Below are 23,578 nucleotides of genomic sequence, written 5' to 3' on the forward strand. Positions count from 1 at the left end.
CCTTCCCCCCACCCCCGCAGCCAGGGGGAAGAAAGCCAGGCCACCCTCAGCCCAGCCCAACCCCCCGCAGCCCAGAAGAAGAAAGCTGGGCAAGCCTTGGCCCAACCCGCCAATGGCCATAGCCGGGGGGGGGGGGGGGGGGGGGGAAAGAGAGCCAGGGCTGGGGGGGGAGGGGGAGAGAAAACTGGCAGGAGAAAGCCAGGGCTGCCATACCAGCAGGGAGCTAGGGTTGGCAAGCGTAGTGAGCAGGGGGCACTGCCCTTTCGTTCATGTTTAAATTGCACTTCATTCTGTGAGAATCATCCCACAAATCTTGTCAATGTATTGCTGTTTTGTGCTAATTCCCATTAGTGCATCTTTCTAGTCTGTTCTCAAATATTGCCGCTGTGTTGGGAAATTCTGCCTGTGTACTTGTATAAGAACATAAGAATGGCCATACTGGGTCAGACCAACGGTTCATCCAGCCCAGTAGCCTGTCTGCCGACAATGGCCAATACCAGATGCCCCAGAGAGAGGGGACACAACAGATAATCCTCACGTGATCCCTCCCCTGTCACCCACCTCTGGCAAAACAGAGGCCAGGGACGCCATTGATGGACCTAACCTCCATGAATCTATCTAGCTCTTTTTTGAACCCTGGTAAAGTCCTAGCCTTCACCACATCCTCTGGCAAGGAGTTCCACATACTGACTGTGCACTGAGTGAAGAAAAACTTCTTTCTGTTTGTTTTAAACCTGCTGCCTATTAATATCATTTGGTGAGAATATGTAAATAACTTCCTTATCACTTTTTCTACACCAGCCATGATTTTATAGACATCTATCATATCCTCCCCTTAGTCTCCTCTTTTCTAAGATGAACAATCCAAGTCTTTTTAATCTCTCTTCATATGGGACCCATTTCAAACCCCTAATCATTTTTGTTGCCCATTTTTTAACCTTTTCCAGTGCAAACATATTTTTTTTAGAGATGAGGTGAATACATCTGTACACAGTAATTAAGATGTGGGCATACCATGATTTTATAGAGGCAATAAGATATTTTCTGTCTTATTCTCTATCCCTTTTTAAATTATTCCTAACATTCTATTTGCTTTTTTGACTGCTGCTGCACACTGAATGGATGTTTTCAGAGAACTATCCACAATGACTCCAAGATCTCTCTCTTGAGTAATTGTAGCTAAATTAGTCCCCATTATATTGTATATATAGTTGGGATTATTTTTTCCAATGTGCATTACTTTACATTTATCAACATTAAATTTCATTTGCCATTTTGTTGCCCAATCACTTAGTTTGGTGAGATCTTTTTGAAGCTCTTCACAGTCTGCTTTGGTCTTAACTATCTTGAGCAGTTTGGTATCATCTGCAAATTTTGCCACCTCATTGGTATGATACAAAAACTATATGCAGATAAATAAACCAGCAGGACTGTGGGGTAGGATCAGCAAGTGTTTTTCACACCTTCTCTTCATCCACAAAAAAGGAAGTTAAAAGGCCATAGCTAGTTTAATGCTAAATGACATAGCCAAATGGATATTTCTGGGCCCACTGTTGTGAGGCTGGCCATATTCACAGGCAAGAATATAGCACATTCTTTTCAAATATGTATTAGAGCTATTGTCAACTCTTTAGAAGTTTTTTTCCTTCCTTAACCTCCTCCTTTCACCTAACAATTGGCAGAAGGAGAAGGAAAGCAGAGGGCAATAGCGTTACATGAATATGCCAGATGAAGCCATCAAAGCCCAGGGTGCCTGAGGACATACTTTCTCATATCAGTCACTTTTGCTAGCTTTGATCATGACTCTGCAGCAAACAACTCCAAACTGGATGTGCCGTGTAGTGCTTAAAAATGAATTACAGAAGCTACAGTATTACTAGCCCTCAGGCGACACATGTGCAAACAGGTTCAAAGCATGTTATTTTAGGAAACTCTAACACCACAGAAGGGAATTCATTTCAGCAATTAGGATGAATCAGTTTTAAAGTAACTCCTACTGACCAATATTGTTTTTAAGCAATTACTTTGGAAATCCTCCTCATCCCTCCAGAGGAGTTTGTAAATGATATGAAGAGGACTGTTCCTACTTGGCAATTCCATTTGCTAGCAGTATTTAGACATCAAGTTTCAAACTTACCCAGGCTTTGGCTTGTACTGAGAAATGCTAGTATTCCAGTCACAGTATTAAAGGGCAAAAATCTAGCTTACTATTCTTATACACAAAAGTTGATGGCAGCAGAGGCCGAGTATATCAGCAATGACGGGTTTAAAAAATAATATGCAAAGCCACCTCCTGTCTAAAGAATTATTAATTACTAACTCTCTGAATTAATTTATAGCTGAAAGCAACCATAATGAAAAGCCGGGTATCAACAGTTATCTGTCTACAAAGTTCCCAGCTTCACCCATCTCCCAACAGTATCGTGTATGGTCAGTGTTTTCTTGTCCCAATCACCTGTAGAGATGGCAATCCTAGAAAATTACTTCAGAATGGCAAGATGACCAACAAATCCACTGGAGTGATAGGACGACTGAGACTAGAGACAGACTGCATTTAAGGCAGCACAACAGCCTGCCTAGAAAAGTTTTATACCAGGTGAACAATGTCAAAAGCAGAGGCCTCTCTGCATCTGTTCATTAAAAAAAGAAAAAAAGGCCCTAAAATCAGATTTGAGGCTTATCTGCAATGTCTGGGCAAATATGGGCATAAATGGCATACATGTTCCACTGGGACTATACACAGTAGTTATAAAGAAATTAACAGCATTGAATGCTTTGCCCGTAGTATTCTACTCTCCTCAGTTCACACAGAAAGATTGTAGGAGCTGGGATTCTATCAGAATAGACTGAGGAAAAGTAATGATACTGTCTTTGATAAGAGGAGCTTAATGCTGCTGTTGTCTGGGGCTAATTGCATCACTATTTTCCCATCTTTGATCATGGATTCCAAAACCCAACCACAGCTGCAGCTTTAGGAACACAAGACAAATTATGAGTGAGGTTCTGTTTTCTCCCACTCTCATTTTGCTCCTGATGCGGCAATATGCTCATTGCTGCCAGTTTAATTTGATTAAACTGAATTGGTACCAGAAATAGGAAAGTAAACTTAGAACTTTAGCAAAATGAGATTTTAAAAGGCCTGTTTAGGTCATTTTATCTATTTTTAGGGGTCAGTGGTGATTTTTCCTCTACACTAATTTCACGTGTTCTCTCTAAATCTTTATTTCATGCATTTCATTTTTAAAAGATTTATTGTCACATCTGGTGACTTCACTAAGATGTCACCATGTGGCAAAGCATTTCAGCTTTTTATTGATATTTATTTTCCAGTTCCTACTTCTAATCTCTTCTGTCCTTTCCCCAGCAGTCACCTAAATCTTTTAGTCTAGTAAGCTGCCTACATATGCGCTTTAGAAACAAATGAGTAGTGTACCCTGTAATCAAAACTTACAGAAATACCCTCATGTCCAGGTCTTTTGTACACTTCTTTGTTTCTGAACAGTTATCAACCTCTTTGGTTTAGTAGAATACTCTAGAGCTATGAAGGGCTATATTCATCAGCCGGCTACAAAGAAAGTTATGTTCAGGCTAATACCACAAGCCAGTTAGTGGCTAGTAAAAGCCTATGTATTCAAGTCTAAAGTGCCTAATTTCTTATAACAATGTAAAGAAAAAAACAATAAGTACTTAAACTCCACCAAAAATTATTCAAAGAGTTTCCATTGCCTATTTAAAAACAAATAAATAAATCAAAAAAGAGTCATGGCCTTCTCCGTAAGGAAGTTTTGAGTTCCAGTGCAGTTCATGATTATCAGCTATAGGTCCACTGCTAATGACAAGTGATCACTGCCTTTTCTAATATAAGCCCATGACAATTATCAACCCTACTGAGCTACAGATACTGGCAGAGCTCTGAAGGGCAGACACATCAACCTCACATGTTTCTGAAGTGCTGAAGGGTGATTATTCTTGAAATAAATGCAGACATATATTCCATTTCAGTGTGTGCATGTCTAGCATGCTGGACCCAGAAACTTTTGTCTAGCAGTACCTGTAGAGGGGCAGCATGCGTACCTTGTGGCTGTGGCCCCTCGCACCTCCTCTACAGATGTGGGCTCACTCCATGAGGGTGCAAACATTCCTCAGTGACACTTCCATACTGGACGTTTGCAGGACAGCCACCTGGTTGTTCACACACACATTTATGAACCATTATGCTACTACCACATCTTCCCCAGGGAGCACAAGCCTTGGAAGAGTGGAAGATTTGAAAACTGTGATCCCTATTGCAGTAGACTCCAAACCCTGCCTCCAGACTGAAGTACTTACTTAGAAGTCACCTAAGTGGAATACACATCTGCATCTACTTGAAGAAGAAGAAGAAATGGTTACTTACTGTAACTGTGTTTCTTTGAGATGGTGATGCAGATGTATATTCTACAATTCACTCTCCATGCCTTCTGCATCAGAGTCTCCTCTCATAGGCTTTTGTGCATAGGCTTTTAGGGCAGCTCTGCCTCATGTAGCCTAGGAAGAGTCCAAACTCACAAGGTTCAAGTTCTGCCCCTCTACAATATTGCTAGGCAAAAGGCTCCATGCTGGGTGTGCACACACATTTGCCTAACATCTCAAACCCCAGATACAATTAGTAACCATTTCTTTCTGTGACATTATTAAAAAATAGCAAAAGCCTAGTCTACAAAGAGTCTATAAAACAAAACACTGCTCTTCTGGCCTCCATGTTTTAAATTATTTTTTTTTAAAGTTCAGGTGCACACACGGTTAACAAGAAAAACTGTTCTACCATAATCAGGGAGACAGAACTACAAGTATTACTAATTAGGATAAAAACCAGTATGTAGTTTTGGTTAAGGACTCTTATTAACTTAATAATCTCACTTTCAATAGTTCTCACAGAAGAACACATGAAATGTACAAAGTTAGTGTCCCCATGTTTTGGAAATTAACTCTTTAGGTGAGGAAAGGAGAGTATGGATATGGGTTACTTAAAAAAAACTGCCCAAAGATTGTCTTGGAAACAAACATTTATACAAAAGCTTTGTGTGCTGAACTGCTCTGAAGAAACTTAAATAATATAATACCACATAAGAAAGAATTGTTAATTTTCTCCTTCTTCACCTTCTTCTTGCTTAATAACTGGGACACCTAAAACAGAGAGAGAATAGGTCTGATAAGACTCACAGATACAGTGCCCACTAATGTTAGCCAACTAGCGGTAAAGAGAAGATGCAAGAAAGAGTTTAAGCTGACATCAGTAAAACAGTCTTTTAATGGAATGCTTTTTAATGGAAGAGAAAAAAATCAAGCTTCCCATGCATCTGAGTGTCTCCCTGCCTTGCTGATTCTGTCCGTTCTCCCTTCACTACCCCAGGCCTCATCTTAAAAGCTTTCTTGTGCTGTTGCTCCCATTTAGCACGGACTGCAGTATATCAGAGCATGACCTACCAATAATGAGTGGACAGCATTCTGCCTGACTGGGTCACCTGAGGAAGGAGCATATGTTGTTCTGATGATCTTACCCTGACAGGGTATGAGCAACACTGATTAATTCTTAAACCCTGTGTTGTGCCACTTTTTATCAATCATGCACTGGTGTCATTATGTAAACAAGGGTTAACTCTTTGATCATACAAACATATGCTTGTCTGCTCTTATCACAGGGCCCCCGTTGCTCCATCCCATCCTTCATATTAACATTTCTCTCTAGCCATGCCTCAGTATCCTCTTTTCTCCCTTCTCTTCAATAATTCAGGTTCTTACTTCTCATCCTCTGCTCCCTACACTAATACTCTGTTCTTCACCCATTTGCCACCTCTCCTACTACTGCTTTTTTCCCACTGCTCATCTCCCAGCTACTATTTTGGCTCCTCATTAATTCTACCCTCCCTGCCCATTTCTCCCTCATGCTGTCTACTATTATCCAATCAATCCTCCACCCTTTGGAAGCAAAACACAGAAGCTCTTTAGATTTGCTTCAAAGGACAAGTGAGCTGTTTTTTAAATAAATATCAAGAAAGTTTATGATATAAGCCATTAACATAAAATTTTAAATAAGTTTAATAACAAAACAAAATATTTGAAAATCATTTCTCCTTTTATTACCTGTCAGGACATGAGCTTGCAATTCTGTGTTTCCCCTGAAAGAGGTGATGATATCCCTAACCATAGAATCAAAGTAAGGAACTTATTGTGTTGCTATGATCTTGGTGTTTTCTCTCTCACCATCTCTTGTGAGAAAACCCAGAATCCTAAATGTGTGTTTTAAAAGATAAATCCATTTAAATTATTGGGAGCTCACCATTAAGTCAACATGTGAATTCCACTAGAGATTTAAAATCTTAACAAGTATTTTCTATAAAAAACAAAACATATTCTAGTTCACTTCTAAGTTATGCTGTTTTAGTACTTTGATGGGATATAGTCCAACACATCAGAGCAAGACCTTCTCTGAAGCTACAGTGATGCAAAGTGATAGGTCTAATTTGAAACAGCCTTTGTTGTAAATGAAGTCACTTTGAAGGCTTGAAGCCAACTCAGCACAGCACTCACACTCAAACCCTCAAAAATTCACTCTGAAAAGAAGTTGAGGCTATGGCCGAATAATGCAGTTTATACAGAGATAAATATGTATTAGAGTAAGTGTTGAAAGAAAAAATAAAGAATGCTGCTCATTAAGTTGGTTCCCTCCTCTTCTTCCAGATCTCACAATTGTACTTTTGAGGTTCTGAGCCAATACCCTAGTGTTTTCATTACACTAAGCAAAAGGTCTTTATACTAAGTGCCACCCAGCTTCTGCCTAAAGCTCACCATCTAGTTTTTTCAGCCTGGGCACCCGTTTGGTTGCTTCCTCAGTCCAGCTGCTCTGCTGATCAGCAGAGTATTTCTCTTCCAGTGGATTGCCCACAAACACCAAATCCTCCAGTAATGGCAAGTCAGCTAGTCTCACAAACTCTGCTGCAACCACAAAAGAAGATGTTAGAAATAGACTGGAACATGAAAAGCACATCTGCACCAAAGCTTCCTTTCAATATCTCCACAGACACATCCAGAATGTTTTTAAGTACAGGATCTGGATTTACTGGGTACAAATTGGGTACCAGGATAAAGAATGCAGGTGGTAGGTGATAACAACAATGGGCCACATACATAGTTCAAAGAACAAACCCCATATGACACAGAAGTTGAATACATGGATTTTCTCAGTATTTTAAAAATCTCTTGTATGAGCAGGCATCTGAAAGCTTGTTCATCTCTTCAGGCTCAATATTAAACTTGCTCACTCAGAACCTTAGGAGCCAACTTCCCCTCTTTGGCCCAAGTTGTCTCAGCTGGTGCACACTCACCACCTGATAGGTGGGAGACTCATGCTCTAGCCTAGTTCCCCTGCTCTACTGGCTCTTGAAATATTTATCCAAAATGGAAGAGTTTCCTGACGAGACTGAGAGCGCCCTATATCAGACTATCCCATCACTCAGTGGTTACAGAACTACAGTGTGTTTAGCTATTTAGTAAGAAATTGCAAAAGAGAAAATAGGTTCCCAGGTTTACCCCAATCTTTCACCAAGTTATTGGACATATAGAGAATCTTCAGCTTCTTCATGACATGTATGCCCTTCAGCTTCTCAATAAAGTTGTATGAGATCCACAGCTCCTCTAATGTATCCCCAACTGCCTCCTGGAAAATGATAACATCTCTCAGAAAAGTAAAAGTAAGTCTTCCTCTGTTTCCCATATAATCTCTGCTCCCCTTCTCCCCTCCAGATACTATGTTATACAACAAACAGAACCATATCTTTGAATATTCCTTTTAACCAAGTTCCTAATTCCAGATGACAAAACTTCAAGGAAAGAAAAATCCAAGAAATAAATCTCTCAACTTGTTTAGAAAACAAATTAAGACACTAGTAAAATATCTTGAAAATCTGAGCAGAGTTCTACTCAAGGCATATGGAAAGAAAAGAGATAATTTAGCTGCATGCACAGAGTTCCATAGTGCTAGAGCAATTCATCAACCATTTTAGAGGGTTCAGTTTGTAATATAAGGGATTGCGGAGTTTCAGATAAGTACATGCTTATATCTGCAGGTTTCAAATTTTACTTTTTGTCTTCAGCACTCCTCTAGCAAGAGTGAAGAGAGATTACTTATCAGTAATTGTTCTTTCAGCATCGCCTCTGTGCATTCACACCTGGGATACAGCAGCCCTGGTACTGAGCGGAGGAACTGCCTTGAAAAGCCATATCCTCCAAGCAGGAATGCACAGAGGAAGAACAAACTCTCTCCTTTATTTTTGTACTTATATAGCTGTCTTAACACAGAGGTAATATAAGACTGTGATGTGCTCCCTCTCCTTTAGATCTTTGTCTTATTATCTATATTTCTACCTTTGCCCCTGTACTATATAACCTACATCTATTCTAGGGTGACCAACTGTCCTGTTTTTACTAGGACAGTCCCTTATTTAAGGCCTCTTCCCAATGTCCCAACTAAAAAAAAAAAAAAAACGAGCACATTGTTCCGTATTTCCCCTGTATGGGGCGGGGAGAAGCTGCCAGTGCTCAGGGCTTTAGCTACTAAAGCCCTAAGCACTGGTGGCTCCCCTCCTCACTCTGTATGCTGTGAGGGTGAACTTCATCCCTGCAGTGAGGCAGGATGGGCAGGGAGCCACTGGCACTCAGAGCTTCAGCCACTGGAGCCCCAAGCACCGGCGACTCCCCACCCCCCCCATTGTACAGCTCAAGCCCAAGTGCTGGTGGCTCCCTCCCATCCCCCTCCCGTCTTCAGGGATGAAGCCCTGCATGCTGGCAGCCTTCTTCCCCTCCCCCTCCTGAGCACTGGTGGCCCCCCTCCACAGTGGGGCTGAAGCCATGAGTGCCAGGGGCTCTGCTCCCCTCCTCTACATGTGGGGCTGAAGCCCTGAGCACTGGTGGCTCCCCCACCCACTGTGGGGCTGAAGCCCCAAGTGCCAGCAGCTCCCCTCCCCCTCTCTCCCACCTCTGCAAGGCTGAAGTCCTGAATGCTACTGGCTAAAGCCCCAAGTGCCGGTAGGCCTCCCCTTGGTGACCCATATTCTGCATAAGGAAATATGGGTACCCTTCTTTCATCCCATTGTTCAATGTGCCAATCTCCCCTGGAATAGGTAAAGCGTACCAGTGTGGTTTACAGGCAGGCCAACATGTGAAGTGATTGACCACAATATGCAAAGAGCCTTCTGGTGGGAGATGAGATTAGTAGGGCCGACAGCCACCACAGGCCCGGGGGCTAAGTGTGTGGGGCCCAGATCCACACCCCAGAAGGGGCAGAGCCTCAGTCAGAAGGTATGAGGCCAAGGGCAGTCTGTCCTTAGCACCGCCCGGAGTGCAGCATTGGGCCACCTCCCCATCCCTCAGAGCCCTGCAAAACAGCACTACCATGGCAATTCAAAAGGATCTGGAGCTCCAGCCCCCCTTCTGGACTCCTTTGAAATGGCAGGCCCCTGTGCAATTGTTCCCCCCCCCCCTACTCTTACTCCATGGGCAGGCCTGAATGAGATTCATATAAGCAAAGGAAACAGAAGTTATAATTCATACAATGCCACTGGAGTTTAAAATGCAGATTCTCTATCAATGTGTCTTACAGTCTAAGGAATCGATGCTGTGTGCAGAATCTCAAGTTAAGGGAGCTGTGTGTGGAGGGCCTTACAAGATGATACATCAGCTTAGAAAAACAACAAAAGACAACTGCAAAGGAGTCTGGGAAAGATGACTGCTTGAGACAATAAGAATAGCAGACAATGCGTATTTAAAAAGAAAAAAAGTTCATTTTAAACTTAATGGAGGATTTAAATGTTTTACTTGGATTAGCATTTAAAGTCTATAAAAAAGGAGGGCATTTTAAGGAGAGATTTCAATGAAAAGGACATGATTGACAGGCACAAGATAAATGAGAGACTGCTCCAAGCATCATTAGCAACATGTAGGAAGCTGAAAAGATGACAGCAGAAGAAAACAAAATATTTGGTTAGGCACTAAGGTTGAATTGTGTGAAGAAAGACACATGGGTATGTAAATCAGTCTTCTTCTATGCCTTGATGCAAGAATTACATAGCTCTTCATTGCTAAAATTAATAAATGTAAACTACAAACAAGGACATACCAGGCCGTTCAGATTCTTTATGTTGTTTCTACCTAGTGAAAGAATCCGCAAATTTTCTGCAATGAAGGGAAAAGAATTTATTAACAAACAACTGGTGCCTTAAAATGTAAACAGCTGTTGGAAATCTGACAGCATCCTGTATACCACAATCAAGAGAGATTTGTCTTCTGAATAGACTATATTAAGGAAGAATGACATACCAGAAGCAAATTAGATACTCTTTTAAATATAGATTGTAATGAATGGGTGGAGTGAATGGCTCAAGAATAGGTTGTATAAAGTCTTTTATCTGTATGTTGTCTGTTCACATCCAATCTAGGTAGATATTAAACAAAATAGGCTGTCAGTCTGGTGTTCTAGTGCTCATGTGCATGAAACATGTTTAAAGTTTTGGCTCTGATCTTACTTCCCAGGCCAAGAGGGATTGGGACCATTACTAAGGAGACAGACTCAATTCCTGAGGAGGCAATATCTGGTATTGCTCACTCTATAGCAACCAGTACCTGATTAGAAAGAGGTCAACTATTTTGGCCTGTGAGTCTAGTAACAATATCTCCAATCTGATGAGATTTATTTTCAAATTGCCTATTCTTGTTCAGAAACAAATTGTTCTAATGATGTGCCAGAACACCTTAAGCTATCAGTCTTTTTGTAAAACTTCATTTCTAGCTATGCTTCCAGATATATGCATACATAAAATCATTCTACAGTGTCTAGATGGGTTAACCTCTAATCAATAGTTTCCATGTCTATTTCAAGCCCTTTCTCATGGCCTTCATTTGAACTAGGCATTAATTGCCTAATGATCTTATTTTTTTCCTGTTTGTCCAATGAGAACAAGTAGAGTATGTACTATTTATTTAATAAGGAGGCAAATGAATTTCCCCCTCAAATATCAATGGATACTACAGAGAAGGCACATAAGTTGTTTAGAGTGGTTGGGATGGACTTTGATTGGTCAACAGTGACCTGCCCTGGCTAGCCATACCTTAAGTAAAGGAAGGAAATGAGGACAGAAGGCTTGTACATGGGAGGTGGAAGAGAAGGGGAAATAGATGGACTTTCACGAAGAAATTCAGGTGCAACTGGAATTCTTAATGAAATCCAAGGATCGATGCAAGTCCTGGTCATATTACTTTCTTGTGAGAATATGACAGGATATAACGAGAAAAGGTGATTAGGTGATATCTTTGGAAGGGAAAAAGTAAAATTAAATGCCACTCATAATATAATAAACCTGAAGTCTATTGGAACCATGTTACCTTGAATTTCCCAAATTCCCCATCCTATGGAAGAAGACTCTTGATTTAACCAAATTATCCTCAAGTTCTCTAAGTCATGATTATAAATTATGGGTACATTTTCAAAAAGCACTGACCTTTTGAGCATCCATTCAGTTATTAGAAAGCTTCAAATATAAAACTGGTGAACTAATATTAGTTGAAATGACCTCCAATTGGGGAAATGTTACTCCATAAATATTTTTGTACTCAGAAATCCCAAACTTTGCAGGAAGCAAGATTTTTCCCAATGTAATACTGACATTAAGTGAAACACAATGATTCAACTTGGCCTAAACCTCATCTCTCAAGGGAACCAGGCACCTAAGTCTAGGCTGGAGGGAGGCATCTCTCCATCACTCAGGATTTACAGCTCCGTATTCTTTCACAGAATATGGGGCTATGCAAAGTCAGCTCATTTTTAAGAAACATGGAGGCAACCATGCCTCCATATATTCAATTAGTTAAATCACTCAGTCACAATGTGAGAAAATGTGGGTTAAAATCCCCATTTTCCATTATGTGAAATGGGGATTGAAATGGAGGTCTCCCACCTTCCTAGTGAGTCCCATTTATTTATTTGGAAGAGAGGGAGGGAATGAACGGTGATATTAGAACAACAGAATGTCAGCACTTGGTCATGTGTCGTATGTTATCAAACATCTCTAATCCAAGCTGCTAGAATATAAACACTATTTATCATTCACATATCACTTACTTAGGCCATTGAGGTTGGCAATTTTCTCAATGCAGTTTGTAGACAGAGACAACTTCCTTTAAAAGCAAGAATAATTAAGAGCTTATATTAACAGTGCAAAAGGAACAATTGAATCAGAAGGCTGTCTTACAAATAACTTTTTGTTAGAATAAAATCACGCTCTACTCTTCTCTTATTATGTGGTAAACCCACTGGACACATACATAGTCCTGTTCTCCTCAATTTCACCACCAATTTTATACCATGTGTGTGGCATCCTCCTTTGTGTGACTGGCTCAAACAAAAGACAGGTTAAAGGTTGGACCTCCCTTGTTCAGCACCCTCGCAACCTGACTTGTCCCAAAGGAGGGAATTTGCTGGATCAAGGGAGGTCTCTGCCACTGGCCTCTTAGGATGTTCCCCCTTCAGCTGGCTTTGCTCTGGCCCCACTGCCACTGGGCTCCAGTCTGCAGGGCTTGGACTTGGACTCCAACCTACAGGGGCTTCCCGGAGATGGAATTCCCCAGCTGTAGTTGACCTGGTTCTCCCCCGCCAAACTGGGAATCTCCAGGGACAGGGCTTGCTGGCTGTCCCGCTTTTGCTGCTGGCTGCCACACTGCTGCCCCACCCAGCCAGGGCTCCCTGGGACAGGGCTTGCCGGTCTGGCTTCTGCCCTGCCCAGTTGGGGCTCCCTAAGAATGGGGCTCACACTCTCGCATGCCGGGGCATTCTGATCCAGCAACATCCGTGGAGAGTCCTGGATTTTGGAAGTTCAGCCTGTACAATATTTCCCAAACTTTTCTTTCTGAGGCTACTAGTTTGCTCTATTTTGTCCTCCTTCCTCATTCATATGAAGCTAAAATTACTATGTTTTTCTTGGAGAGATTTTGGTCAAGAGTGATGCTAGGATGCCGCTCCGGCACTTCAAAGGGGCTTTGCAACAGCAGAGCTGGGGATCAGCTGGGGACTCCAGCTGATCCCCGGTTCTGCTTGCACTGCCCCTTTGAAGTGCCATTTTGGTGCTTTAAAGGGGCAATGCATTAGGAGCCGGGGACTCCAGCTGATCCCCGGCTCTGCGTTGCAAAGCCCTTTTGAAACGCCATGGCGGTTCTTCCAAAGGGCAGTGCTGCATGGAGCTTCGGGTCAGCTGGGAACTCCAGCTGATCCCAGGCTCCATGCAGCGCTGCCCTGTTGAAATGCTGCCGTGGCATTTCAAAGGGGAGTTGTACGCGATTAATCACGTGATTAATTTTTTTAATCGCGTGATTAATTGCGATGAAAAATTTTAAGTGCTTGACAGCCCTAATTATTTGTTTAATAGAACTTACTCGCAGTTAACAAGTGTGGACAGAGATGCATCCATCTTCTCTACAGGAGGGACCTGAGCATATAGTTTCACCTCCTTGGCCTCCGATGGCTTCTGGCCATTTTTTTCTTCCTGGGAAAAATTAAGAAGGAAGACAAAGGACAAAAAGGAGGAGACACTGATTGGAATCTGCAGTTGTTATAAAAATTATCCCTAATCAAGAAAATAGAAAGAAAAAGTTTTAAAATCTTGTTTGTGTTTCCTGGTGTTGTTCATCTGAATTACACTTCACTTCCAGCAACACAGCCCCTAACTCAACTGTGTAACTAAAAGGGATGACAACATACATGCTAAAACCCCTTTAATTTAAAGAAGAAAGATCCGACTAGTTTATTTCCAAGATATTAAAATGCTTATCAATACATCTATTTTTCCTAAATTTACTGTGAGGATCCGTGGATCAGATCCAGGATTTTAAGTCTCCAGCAAACTCTTCTTCCTCTCTGTCCTTTTCATCTACTCATTTCAATCTGAATTAGGGGGCCACATACAGCAGAAGTATATACTTAACAATAGCACTACTTTCTAGAAAACCTCCTTTCTGCTCCATCCCTAAAGGTCAGTTTCAGGGGAATCAAATTTAAACTGCATTGATCTGGCCTTCTAATAATTCTGGAAACCTAATCCCAACTCTGAACGCATGTTTCCAGACCACTGACAGATCAGTTACCAAAAGGTCTAAGTGTAAGGTACAAAAACCTCAAATCACAATCTGAAATCTCTAAGTCTCAAAGCATAGACAAAATTGGTAAAATGGTAAACTGAGAAACATTCACTTTTGGTACTAAAATAATTAAACAAAAACATACATTAAAGGAATATTATTTACATTGCAGTCAAACACTTAAAAGTTAGGAAATGCCAGATTTACTGATGTCTGTGCAGACTTAATTCTACTTCCTTCTGCATCTATCCTGTGTATCTCCCAACACTGGAATGACTAAAATAGGAGAGGGAGCCCCAGGGTTTATGCTACAGACTGAGCCAGCCATGCATTCACCCTGCAGCAGTGGCTCCTGCCCCATGGGACTGCCTGGGCTTGGCTCCCTGCTTTTGGTGTTGTGATTTGGTCCCTGATGCTTGAGGTTGCAGCACCACTCAGGTTTTGTCTGTCTGCCCCTGTAGACACAGACAAAGGATCAGCTGGCATAAACCAGAAAGGAGAGCCAAGCCCAGCCAGCACCACTGCATAGGCGTCTATTAAATCAGGACTGGAAGCTTAGACTCCTGCATAGGAGTCTATTAAAGCAGGACAGTCCCATGAAATCCAAGACAACTGGGAGGTCTGATCCTGCCCAATGAATAAGGTGGGGGTCCTATGGGAAAGCACTATGTGATCACATCATTCATTAAGCATATGAAGAGGGGGGTCTGTATTTAGTTTGCGTGGACAGCCACAAAACTGGTATTTCCAGGAGTTATGGGCAGTTCTTGGCCCATGTAGTGCCTGCCCCAAGAGGTAGGAAAGGGATGCTGGGTCATATGCTAGAGCCGCTGGAGTGGGGAGTCTGGACTGTTTTCTGTCCCATGGGTACCTCCAGAAAGGTATACTGGCCACTAGGTCCATATGCCACATTCTGGGAAGGGAGAAACCCAGGTTGTCTCAATTTCCCCCCTTATACTGCTGTAGCTGGATGTTTGCTAAAAAAAAAATCTCTGCTGTTGCTGCTATGGTGATGTGACCCCAGTCTCAAAATGTTCTTGGGCTTAGCTATTATTTTGTTCTGATGAGTTTTATTGTAAACAAAAATAAACTTGCACGTAAAAGGAGTAACAGCATGAAACCAGAAGGGACTCAATGAGATTCTATCACATCTCCCAAGGACATGGGTTAGGAGTAGGGAGAATAGTTAATAAAAAGAAAGATCCTGAGTTGAAGATCCACACATGTTGACAAAACTATTATCCAACCTACTCTTGCATTGTGCCTGCACACTCCCCACCAAGCCCTGAATCTTATAGAAAGTATAACAGTTTAAATAACTGCTCTAGATCTGCAAGGAATTAAGCATGTTTGTCACATCTAGCCCTGATTCAAAGCACATTGAGGTCAATGGAAAAATTCCCATGGGTTCTGGATCATCATCCATACCAGTGTTTGATATAATAGCTGTGTGATGTCCAACAGACAGAGCTTTCTAGAGAGTTACTGAAGCCTGAAGGCACTTAGCCCCTAGGCACATCCCAAAATGGAGGTTTATACTAAGTCTAATTGAAAGAGAATAATATATAATAATTTTTTGCTCATTTAAACTTTGCACAGTGGATAACGCAATGGAAATGCAAATGTGAAGGGAAACACTTATGGCTGACACTGGTGTAAGTAATTTTTTACATTTATATTGTTAAAATATTTCAAAGAGATTTAGTTTTGGATTCAATTTTTAAAAAATTACTTCTGGGAGTTTTTACTTCATCCACTGTTCAGATAAAATCTTAGCTCAACTATGTCAATGAAAAAATTCCAGTTGACTTCAAAAGGGTCAGGATTTCATCCTTGATTACTGTGCGCTAGGGATAAATTTTCATTAGATGATAAAGATTGCACAGACTAAAGAAAATCAAAAGTCCTGAAGAGAAAACCTGTTTGTAGTACAGGTTGAACCTCTATAGTCCAGCACACTCTGGTCCGGCAACATCCGTGGTCCGGCATGATTTTAGTTAGCTGGATGTCCACTTCTCATGGGTGTGGCCAAGTTTCCCAATGTCCCATAAAGTTTGTTTACAGCCACCAGTCTTAGCTGTCAGTGTTCTATGCTATTATTTAGGTCTAATTCAGTGGTCACCAACCAGTAGATCAGGATCTACTAGTAGATCTTGGAGTCTCTGACAGGTCTTCACTGGTTTGGCCAAGAGGCTATCAAATGCAACACTTCAGTTTTATTGTAAACAAAAACTGTGTCCCCTCTCCACACTGCTGTACATCTCCTGCTCTTTGCCTTGGAGCTGTTCCTTCTCCTACCCTGTATTTTATCTTTACAGAACAGGGGCGGGGGACACAACAAGGTTTGGGATGGAGGGAATTTGCTGGCTGCTTTTGAGATTGGTGCAGAGCCAGGGCAGAAGTGAGCCTGCATTAGTCCCACTGTACCACTACCCAGGAGCCACCTGTGGTAAGCAGTGTCCACCTGGAGCCTGCATCCTGAATCTCTGTCCCAGTCATGTACACACTCATGCAAAGGAGGTGGGGCAAAGGTATTTGGGTCTGAGGTAGATCCTGGATTGCACTTAAATTCAAAAAGTGATCTCATACTTTAAAAGGCTGGAGACCACTGCTCTAATTTACCCCCAAATGTCTTCCTAAAGCTCAGTACGCAGTGCAAGTGTTGGTAATGCTGCTAGAGAATACTGAACTCCCCTGATCCAGCACATTCTTTGGTTTGGCACCAGTCAGGTCCCAAGAGTGCTGGACTTGAGATGTTCAACCTGTATTAGATCTTCTGTTAATGCACAATCTGGCAGTGTTAGGCCTGAATTTAATAGGAATAGCACGCAGTGGTTCAAATGAAAATAATTTCAGTGAGATATTAACTGGGATGTTAAATTGCAGTTAATTGACTAGTCGAGTAGTCGATGGAATTTCCATCAACTACCTGACTAGTCGACAGGCACTTACTCCTTCCTCCTTTGCAATGTACAAGAGACCTCACTGGGGCTCTTGTACTTTTCAAAGGAGAAATGTGGAACTCTGCCTACAACCCAGGGCCAGAAGGAAGTCCTGCTGACTCCGGGCTGCATGCAGGTGCCTGCTTTGAAGTGCACAAGAGTCCCCAGAAGGGGCTCTTGTGCATTTCAAAGCCATGGACCCGGGGTCAGTGGGGGACCCGGGGTCAGTGGGGGACTCGCAGTACCGTGCTGACCTCAGGCTCCATGCTCCACAGCATGTCGCATGGAGCCTGGGTCAGCTGGGGACTCCCCAGCTGACCCTGGGCTCCACAGCTGCCCCTTTGAAATGTGGAGGTGGCATTTAACTCCCTTGGAGTTTTAAAGGGGCAGCACTGCACAGCTGAGCCGGGGATCAGCTGTGCAGCCACTGCCCCTTTGAAACACTGCCTTGGCATTTCAAAGGGGCAGCACCGTGAAGCCCAGCTGACCCTGGGCTCCACAGCCCTGCCCCTTTGAAACACCGAGGCGGTATTTCAAAGGGGCAGCCACCGCACAGCTGATCCCCAGCTCAGCTATGTGGTGCTGCCTCTTTAAAACACTTCTTCGGCATTTCAAAGGGACAGTGCTACACAGCTGAACGCAGGATCAGCTGTGCGGTGGCTGCCCCTTTGAAACGCCGCCGCAGCATGAAATGCTGAAATGCTGAGGTGGCATTTCAAAGGGGCAGCTGTGGAGCCTGGGGTCAGCTGGGGAGTCCCCAGCTGACCCCGGGTTCTAGGGAAATGCTGCTCTGAACCCAGGGTTAGGTGGGGAGTCGCCAGCTGACCCCAGGTTCCATGGCACTTCAGTGTTTTAAAGGGGCAGCTGCCCCTTTGAAACGCCGCTTTAGGGTTTCAAAAGAGCAGTGCTGAACAGCTGATCCCCGGCTCAGCTGTGCGGCACTGCTACTTTGAAGTACCTCTTCCCCCTTTGCTGCCTCTATCTCATAGCAAATGCTTATCTGGTAGTCAACTAGTCGACTAGTTCTTAACATCCTTAGACATTAATAAAATAATGTTGTTTCATGAAACTTCTTTTAGTGGCAGATGTTTCAAGGAAATTATTTTTGCTACCTCACTGTAATGTTTTCATCAAACTGGATGAAGCTATCCTATTTACAAATGAGATCCAGGACAAAAGGTACCACTGAGAGCCACAAATGCTCCTCTTTTACTTACCCATCTGGCTAGAGCTTCTTTAATAGTTGTTGCTTTTGCCTAAAAAAGAAAAAATCAGACAGATCTTTGTATTTTTCTGACTGAAGCTGACTGACATAGTCAATTTAATTTTTTAAAAATATTTGATTTAACTATTTCAGTTAAAAAATTTTTTAACAAAAACAAACCTGATTTTTAAAAACTTGAATGTTTAACTAAATTTAAAAAATCATATATTTGTTTTGTTAAAATAAAATGTTTGCTGTGGAAGAAAAAAAATCCAGAATACATAAAGCTGTTGTTTTAGTTAAATAAAACAATTAATTTGTCTGTTTGGTGATGTTCTCCTGCTAATACAGCATGGCAAAAAAAACCTCCAAACATTAGTGATTAACCTGTTGAATTACAGATAGTTCATCTCCTAATGACTTCATAAATATCTGCTTCAGTTACTTTTGGTAAATGAAATGACCAAATAATGATTCATTTTCTGATATAGCTTAAAACTAATCTGAAAAGTTTTCAAAATAAATCACTGTTTAAAAATGTACAGTGTATACCGTCTAAAAAGGAAACCTACATCTCTCTGAGTTGTGAAAAATATATATTAAGGTTATAACAATCAATAAGAATGCACTTTTATGTAGAAAACCATGATTAAATTGAGTTTCCTGACTAGTGATTTAAACCATTATTTAAATTACTAATTTGATTTAAATATAATCCACCCTGTTTGTAACACCCAAAAAAGTTTTAAAAACACACCCAAAACCACAAGGCTTTAAAGGACTAAGGGGGGAGGAATGTTTCTGTCAAGCATCTCTCACAGAATACAGTCTTTCAACTGCTTTCTCACTTTAAAATCAAGAGGATTCCAGTGTGAATATCTTTGCTGATCTTCACAGTACAGTACAACACAGAGAGAGATTTTGTGGTAGCTAAACAGATCAGAGAACTCTAATGTTATGCACTTTGGCAGTGTCTAGACTGGCAAGTTTTTCCGCAAAAGCTGTCTACACTGGCCGCTTGAATTTCCGCAAGAACACTGACTTCCTACTGTCTGAAATCAGTGCTTCTTGCGGAAATACTATGCTGCTCCCATTCGGGCAAAAGTCCTTCTGCACAAAGCTTTTGCGCAAAAGGGCCAGTGTAGACAGCTCAGATTTGTTTTGCGCAAAAAAGCCCTGATCGCGAAAATGGTGATCGGGGCTTTTTTGCGCAAAAGCTCGTCTAGATTGGCACGGACACTTTTCCACAAAAAGTGCTTTTGCAGAAAAGCGTCCGTGCCAATCTAGACACTCTTTTCCGCAAATGCTTTTAACGGGAAACTTTTCCGTTAAAAGCATTTGCGGAAAATCATGCCAGTCTAGACGTAGCCTTTATGTCCTATGCTCCATTCAGCAAGAATCATCCCATTCACCCTAGCGTTAGTTTCTGAATGGTCTCATTATGTAGTAGACCACATTACACTACTGCAATCTCAAAGCAGCAAAACATGTATAATTGTAGAAAGGTTCAATTATAAGACCCTTGGGGCAGGGACCATCTTTTTGTTCTGTGTTTGTAGTAGGGATGTAATAGTATAAACAGTTAACCGATAAGCAGGAGCTTATTGATTACCATAACAGTTACCTGTACGCTCCCTGCCCTGCTTCCGGAGGGCCATACAGTTGGCTCTGTATCAGAGCAGGGCAGTAGGTGGGAGCTGGTACATGCCGGGAGCCATCTTAAAAGCTGGCTTCTGGCCCCCATTGGCTCCTGGGGAGCTGGCTGCCGCCCCACACTGCAGACTCTTCAGTATAAAGCTTATACTGCAGAGCTTGCAGCGTAGCTGGCTCCCTGGGAATGGAGCCGGGAGCCAGCTCCTGACATGTACTGGCTGCCAGCCCAGCTCCCGTGAAGCCGGTTGCACTGGGGGCTCTGCAGCATAAACTTTATACTGCAGAGCCTGCAGCGTGTAACTGTGTAACTGCTAAGATTTTCATTGGTTACACAATTACTTAATTAACCACTTTTTAACGTCCCTAGTTTGTATAAGGAACCTAGAACAACAGGGTTCTAGTCATGACTAGGACTACTAGGGTATGTCTACACTAGCCCCCTCCCCTGCAAAGAGATTTAACAGCTAGTTCGATTTAGGGGCTTTAATTCGAAATACTGGGTCCCTGCCGCATGTAGACGTGGGCAGTTTGTCCAGAATTATAAATTTTAAAAAAAAATGGCAACCAGCCGGGAAGATGCAAATCAAGCGTGGGATATTTAAATCCTGGGCTTGATTTGCAACTTCGAATGCCTACATTAGCCTCCCTAGTTCGAACTAGGGGGCTAGTATAGACATACCCCTAGATACTATGGTAATGCAAATTAATAAATAATAACAACAAAACAACAACAACAACAACAGCAGAAGCTCTAAATATAAAAGAAAAGTGCACAAGCTTTTTGCCTGACTACAGAACATATATGTGTGAAAAGACTACTAAGCTGTCAAAGTGATCCAGAATCTAACAAAATTCCAAGCTTGTGAACCTGTCTCACAACTGGTAGGGATGTTCCTTTATTTGGGGATGCAGATATAAACCTCACCAATTCTTCCAGTTGCTTTCCCAGCCTATCAACATCAACACAATCTTATCTAGATTAAGCTACAGCCATCTAGCCTTTATGCATGTACAGTCATGTAAATTACATTTGGTAATTTGTTCCACTACACTAGCTGAATCAAACACCAAGAGCATAATAGGACTGAGACTCATTCTTGTATTAAAAACACTGCATCCTTTCTTCCCTCTCTAACTCTAACAACTCTGTCAAACCCTGTGAAGGACCACAGATGAGCCAACAAAAGTAAATATCTTTTAGATTTTAGCACTTTGAGACATAATCTGTTATTTATAATATGCATGTTCCATGCCTAATACAATGGGGCTCAACTTGACTGCAGTATGCAAACACTACTGCAATATAAATATTAAATAACTGGTTCAAAGAGAAGTGACAGATATGAAAAAATCATCAAGGACCCTTGATCTTTGTCACATATCATTCAATGAATAGATGACTAATGCAGTTTCTTTCCCATACCTGAGCCTAAAATCTGACAAAATTTTAAATTTACAATAATACATGTGATATAATTTAAATATAGGGATCCTAACTTCTTCAGATTTGCACTCCTAACTGTCCTGCCTCTCCCACTACTGACACCTGGGCTTCATGTTGATGGTGAGGATGAAAACCAGAAGCATGGAAACAGGTCATTTGGGTAGCACAGATCAGAAATCGGGGTTTCTTGGAGTGAGTTTGTATTTACTCCAGCAAAAATGCCAACATTGCCTGCCTTTTTGCTACTGGCATGCATCAACTAGCCTTGTCTTAAATTTCACATGAACCAGCCAATTACCAAGAACCTTCACCTTCACTGGCTCCTTTCCCAGAGCGATTCATCTTAAAAGGTTAGATTACTGAAAGGAATAGTAAGTAATCAAAATAATATACTGCTGGTTATGCCAAATGATCAGTGTTTGAAAATGTCACCTTTGACAGATCATATTGATGCGTCAGGAATAACAACAAATAATCTAAGGAAATAATAAAAATCTACACACACACACACACATACACACAGGATTGGTAAAAGAGAACAAAAACATTAAATAATCCATGCTCTTCCCCTTCAATGGAATAATTTCTTACAAAGAATTATCACAGAAAGTTTACAAAAAGTCAACCAAATACAGCAATGTTTCCAGAAAGTAAAAATAGATAACTGGGGTTCATCCTCATTTTTATGCATTTAATTCCTACTGGTCATTTCAGTCAAATAAAACAACATGGAATTTCTTAGGTAAGTGAGCAGTAATCAGGCTTGTCAAAGTAGATTATGTATTTGTTACAGGCTTCAAAACATCTATAAACACAGCATTTTAATGATGGTGACTCCTGGCACTCAAGTAGCTCAAGGATGATTTGCTCCTACTATTCTGATCTATCTCTGGAATAACTCTCTTTCCAAGACACAATTTTGTGTTGGTTTGTTGTTTCTTTTTAACGGTCATTCAAGATTGAAGGAAATACCCCCGCAGTCTTAGACAGTGGACCAGTTTATGTGATGCCTAATGGCCCATTTATACCTCTCCACACCAACACCTCTTGCAGCTCCCATTGTAGGGACCTGTCAAAGGGGACAGGAGGACAGCAAGTGGTGGCTATTCTGGACTGCAAAACACCTCTAGGAGGCTGTTGCAGCTTAGAGCGAGCAGAACCGAGGCTGCTTTGACTTATGCTGGGGCCAGCTGGGCTTCCGGCAGGGCCCAGAACACAGGAGGGGCAAAGGCTCCTCAGCTCTGTGTGGAGAAATAGGGAGAGTCAGGCCCAGCATTGCCACGTTCAGTGAAATATGCTCCCGTGGCCAAGCTCGGCGCCCCAGGCCCCTTTCCCTGCCCTCCCATAGCGAGGGCCCTCTAGGCCCCCCAGCTCCCCCTTCCCCTTACCCCAACCAGGTGTCCTCAACCCCGCCTCGCTTCCCCCCGAGCCAGGTCACCTCCTGCCTCCCCCTGCCGCCCCGGTCCCGTCTCCCCCCTTTCCCCATCCAGCCACTCACGCACCCAGCTCCCCCGCTGCACCTTTCAACAGACTCACCATTACCGTTGCTACTGTCGCTGATCCGGTTGCTATGGCACGCTAATCTCCCGCGCATGCTCAGCGCAGTCGAGGCGAGACGCTAGGGATCATAGAGACACCATGGCAACCAGACAGTCCCTAACCCGGGAACCACGTGACCTTTCCCGCCGGCTCTGCGCTCCCCTCTGTGCTGCTGCCGAGAGCGCCGCTGTGCGCTGGAGGGCGCGGTCCGCACCTTGTTCTCGCGGATTCGGCGGCACGCGGCACGGTTACTTCTCCGCGGCTGCCTGTGAGGGCGGGGAGGGGGAGAGGCGGGAGGAGGCTGTGAAGTGCCGTGCGGGGAGCGCAGCAGCACGGCTGTGTGGGTGGGGTTGTCGCTGCCCGGATTACGGTTTGTGAGGGGGGACGCGGCTCTGCTGCAGCAAGCGGGGCTGCCTGCTAGCGCCGTCCGTGCGGCTGTGAGAGGGGCTGAGGCTGCGGCTTCAGCGAAGCGTGTACTGCGACGCCGACCCTCCCCTCTCAGTGAGGGTGCTGCTGAGTCTCCGGCGCCGCTCTCCCACGTATCCCCACGGCACCAGTGGCGCTCCCCCTCGCCCGGCTCTGGCTTGACCTCCCCAGCGCTTTGTCCCTCACCACACTGGGAGAGGGACCCTCCTC

At 42.8% G+C, this 23,578-nt stretch overlaps 1 protein-coding gene across 3 annotated transcripts; it reads right to left on the reverse strand.

The window, feature by feature from the left end:
• Positions 1–4,738: 4,738 nt before the first annotated feature.
• DNAL1 (dynein axonemal light chain 1) lies at positions 4,739–23,066 on the reverse strand. 3 transcript variants are annotated; one of them, XM_014576290.3, is made up of 8 exons: positions 22,940–23,066; positions 18,320–18,358; positions 13,459–13,568; positions 12,152–12,207; positions 10,154–10,209; positions 7,570–7,696; positions 6,829–6,972; positions 4,739–5,166 (listed from the first exon to the last, which is right to left on the reverse strand). In XM_014576290.3, exons 1-8 carry the CDS (start codon positions 22,940–22,942, stop codon positions 5,120–5,122), a joined length of 582 nt encoding a protein of 193 aa, XP_014431776.1. In that variant the 5' UTR covers positions 22,943–23,066; the 3' UTR covers positions 4,739–5,119. The 3 variants fall into 3 exon arrangements, with proteins under 3 accessions (XP_014431776.1, XP_006128667.1, XP_006128669.1); XM_006128605.4 differs by having other exon boundaries at positions 6,829–6,975; positions 22,940–23,056; XM_006128607.4 differs by lacking the exon at positions 22,940–23,066 and having other exon boundaries at positions 6,829–6,975; positions 13,459–13,564.
• Between the last annotated feature and the right edge of the window lie 512 nt (positions 23,067–23,578).

Source organism: Pelodiscus sinensis, chromosome 4 (assembly GCF_049634645.1).
Source record: "Pelodiscus sinensis isolate JC-2024 chromosome 4, ASM4963464v1, whole genome shotgun sequence".
Taxonomy (NCBI): Eukaryota; Metazoa; Chordata; order Testudines; family Trionychidae; genus Pelodiscus; species Pelodiscus sinensis.

Coding starts and splice junctions, on each gene's coding strand:
- DNAL1 (XM_006128605.4), bottom strand. Junction 10,210..12,151: donor TGCCAACCTCAATGGCCTAA/GTAAGTGATATG, acceptor CCTTCATTGCAG/AAAATTTGCGGATTCTTTCA. Junction 7,697..10,153: donor TAAAGAATCTGAACGGCCTG/GTATGTCCTTGT, acceptor ATCATTTTCCAG/GAGGCAGTTGGGGATACATT.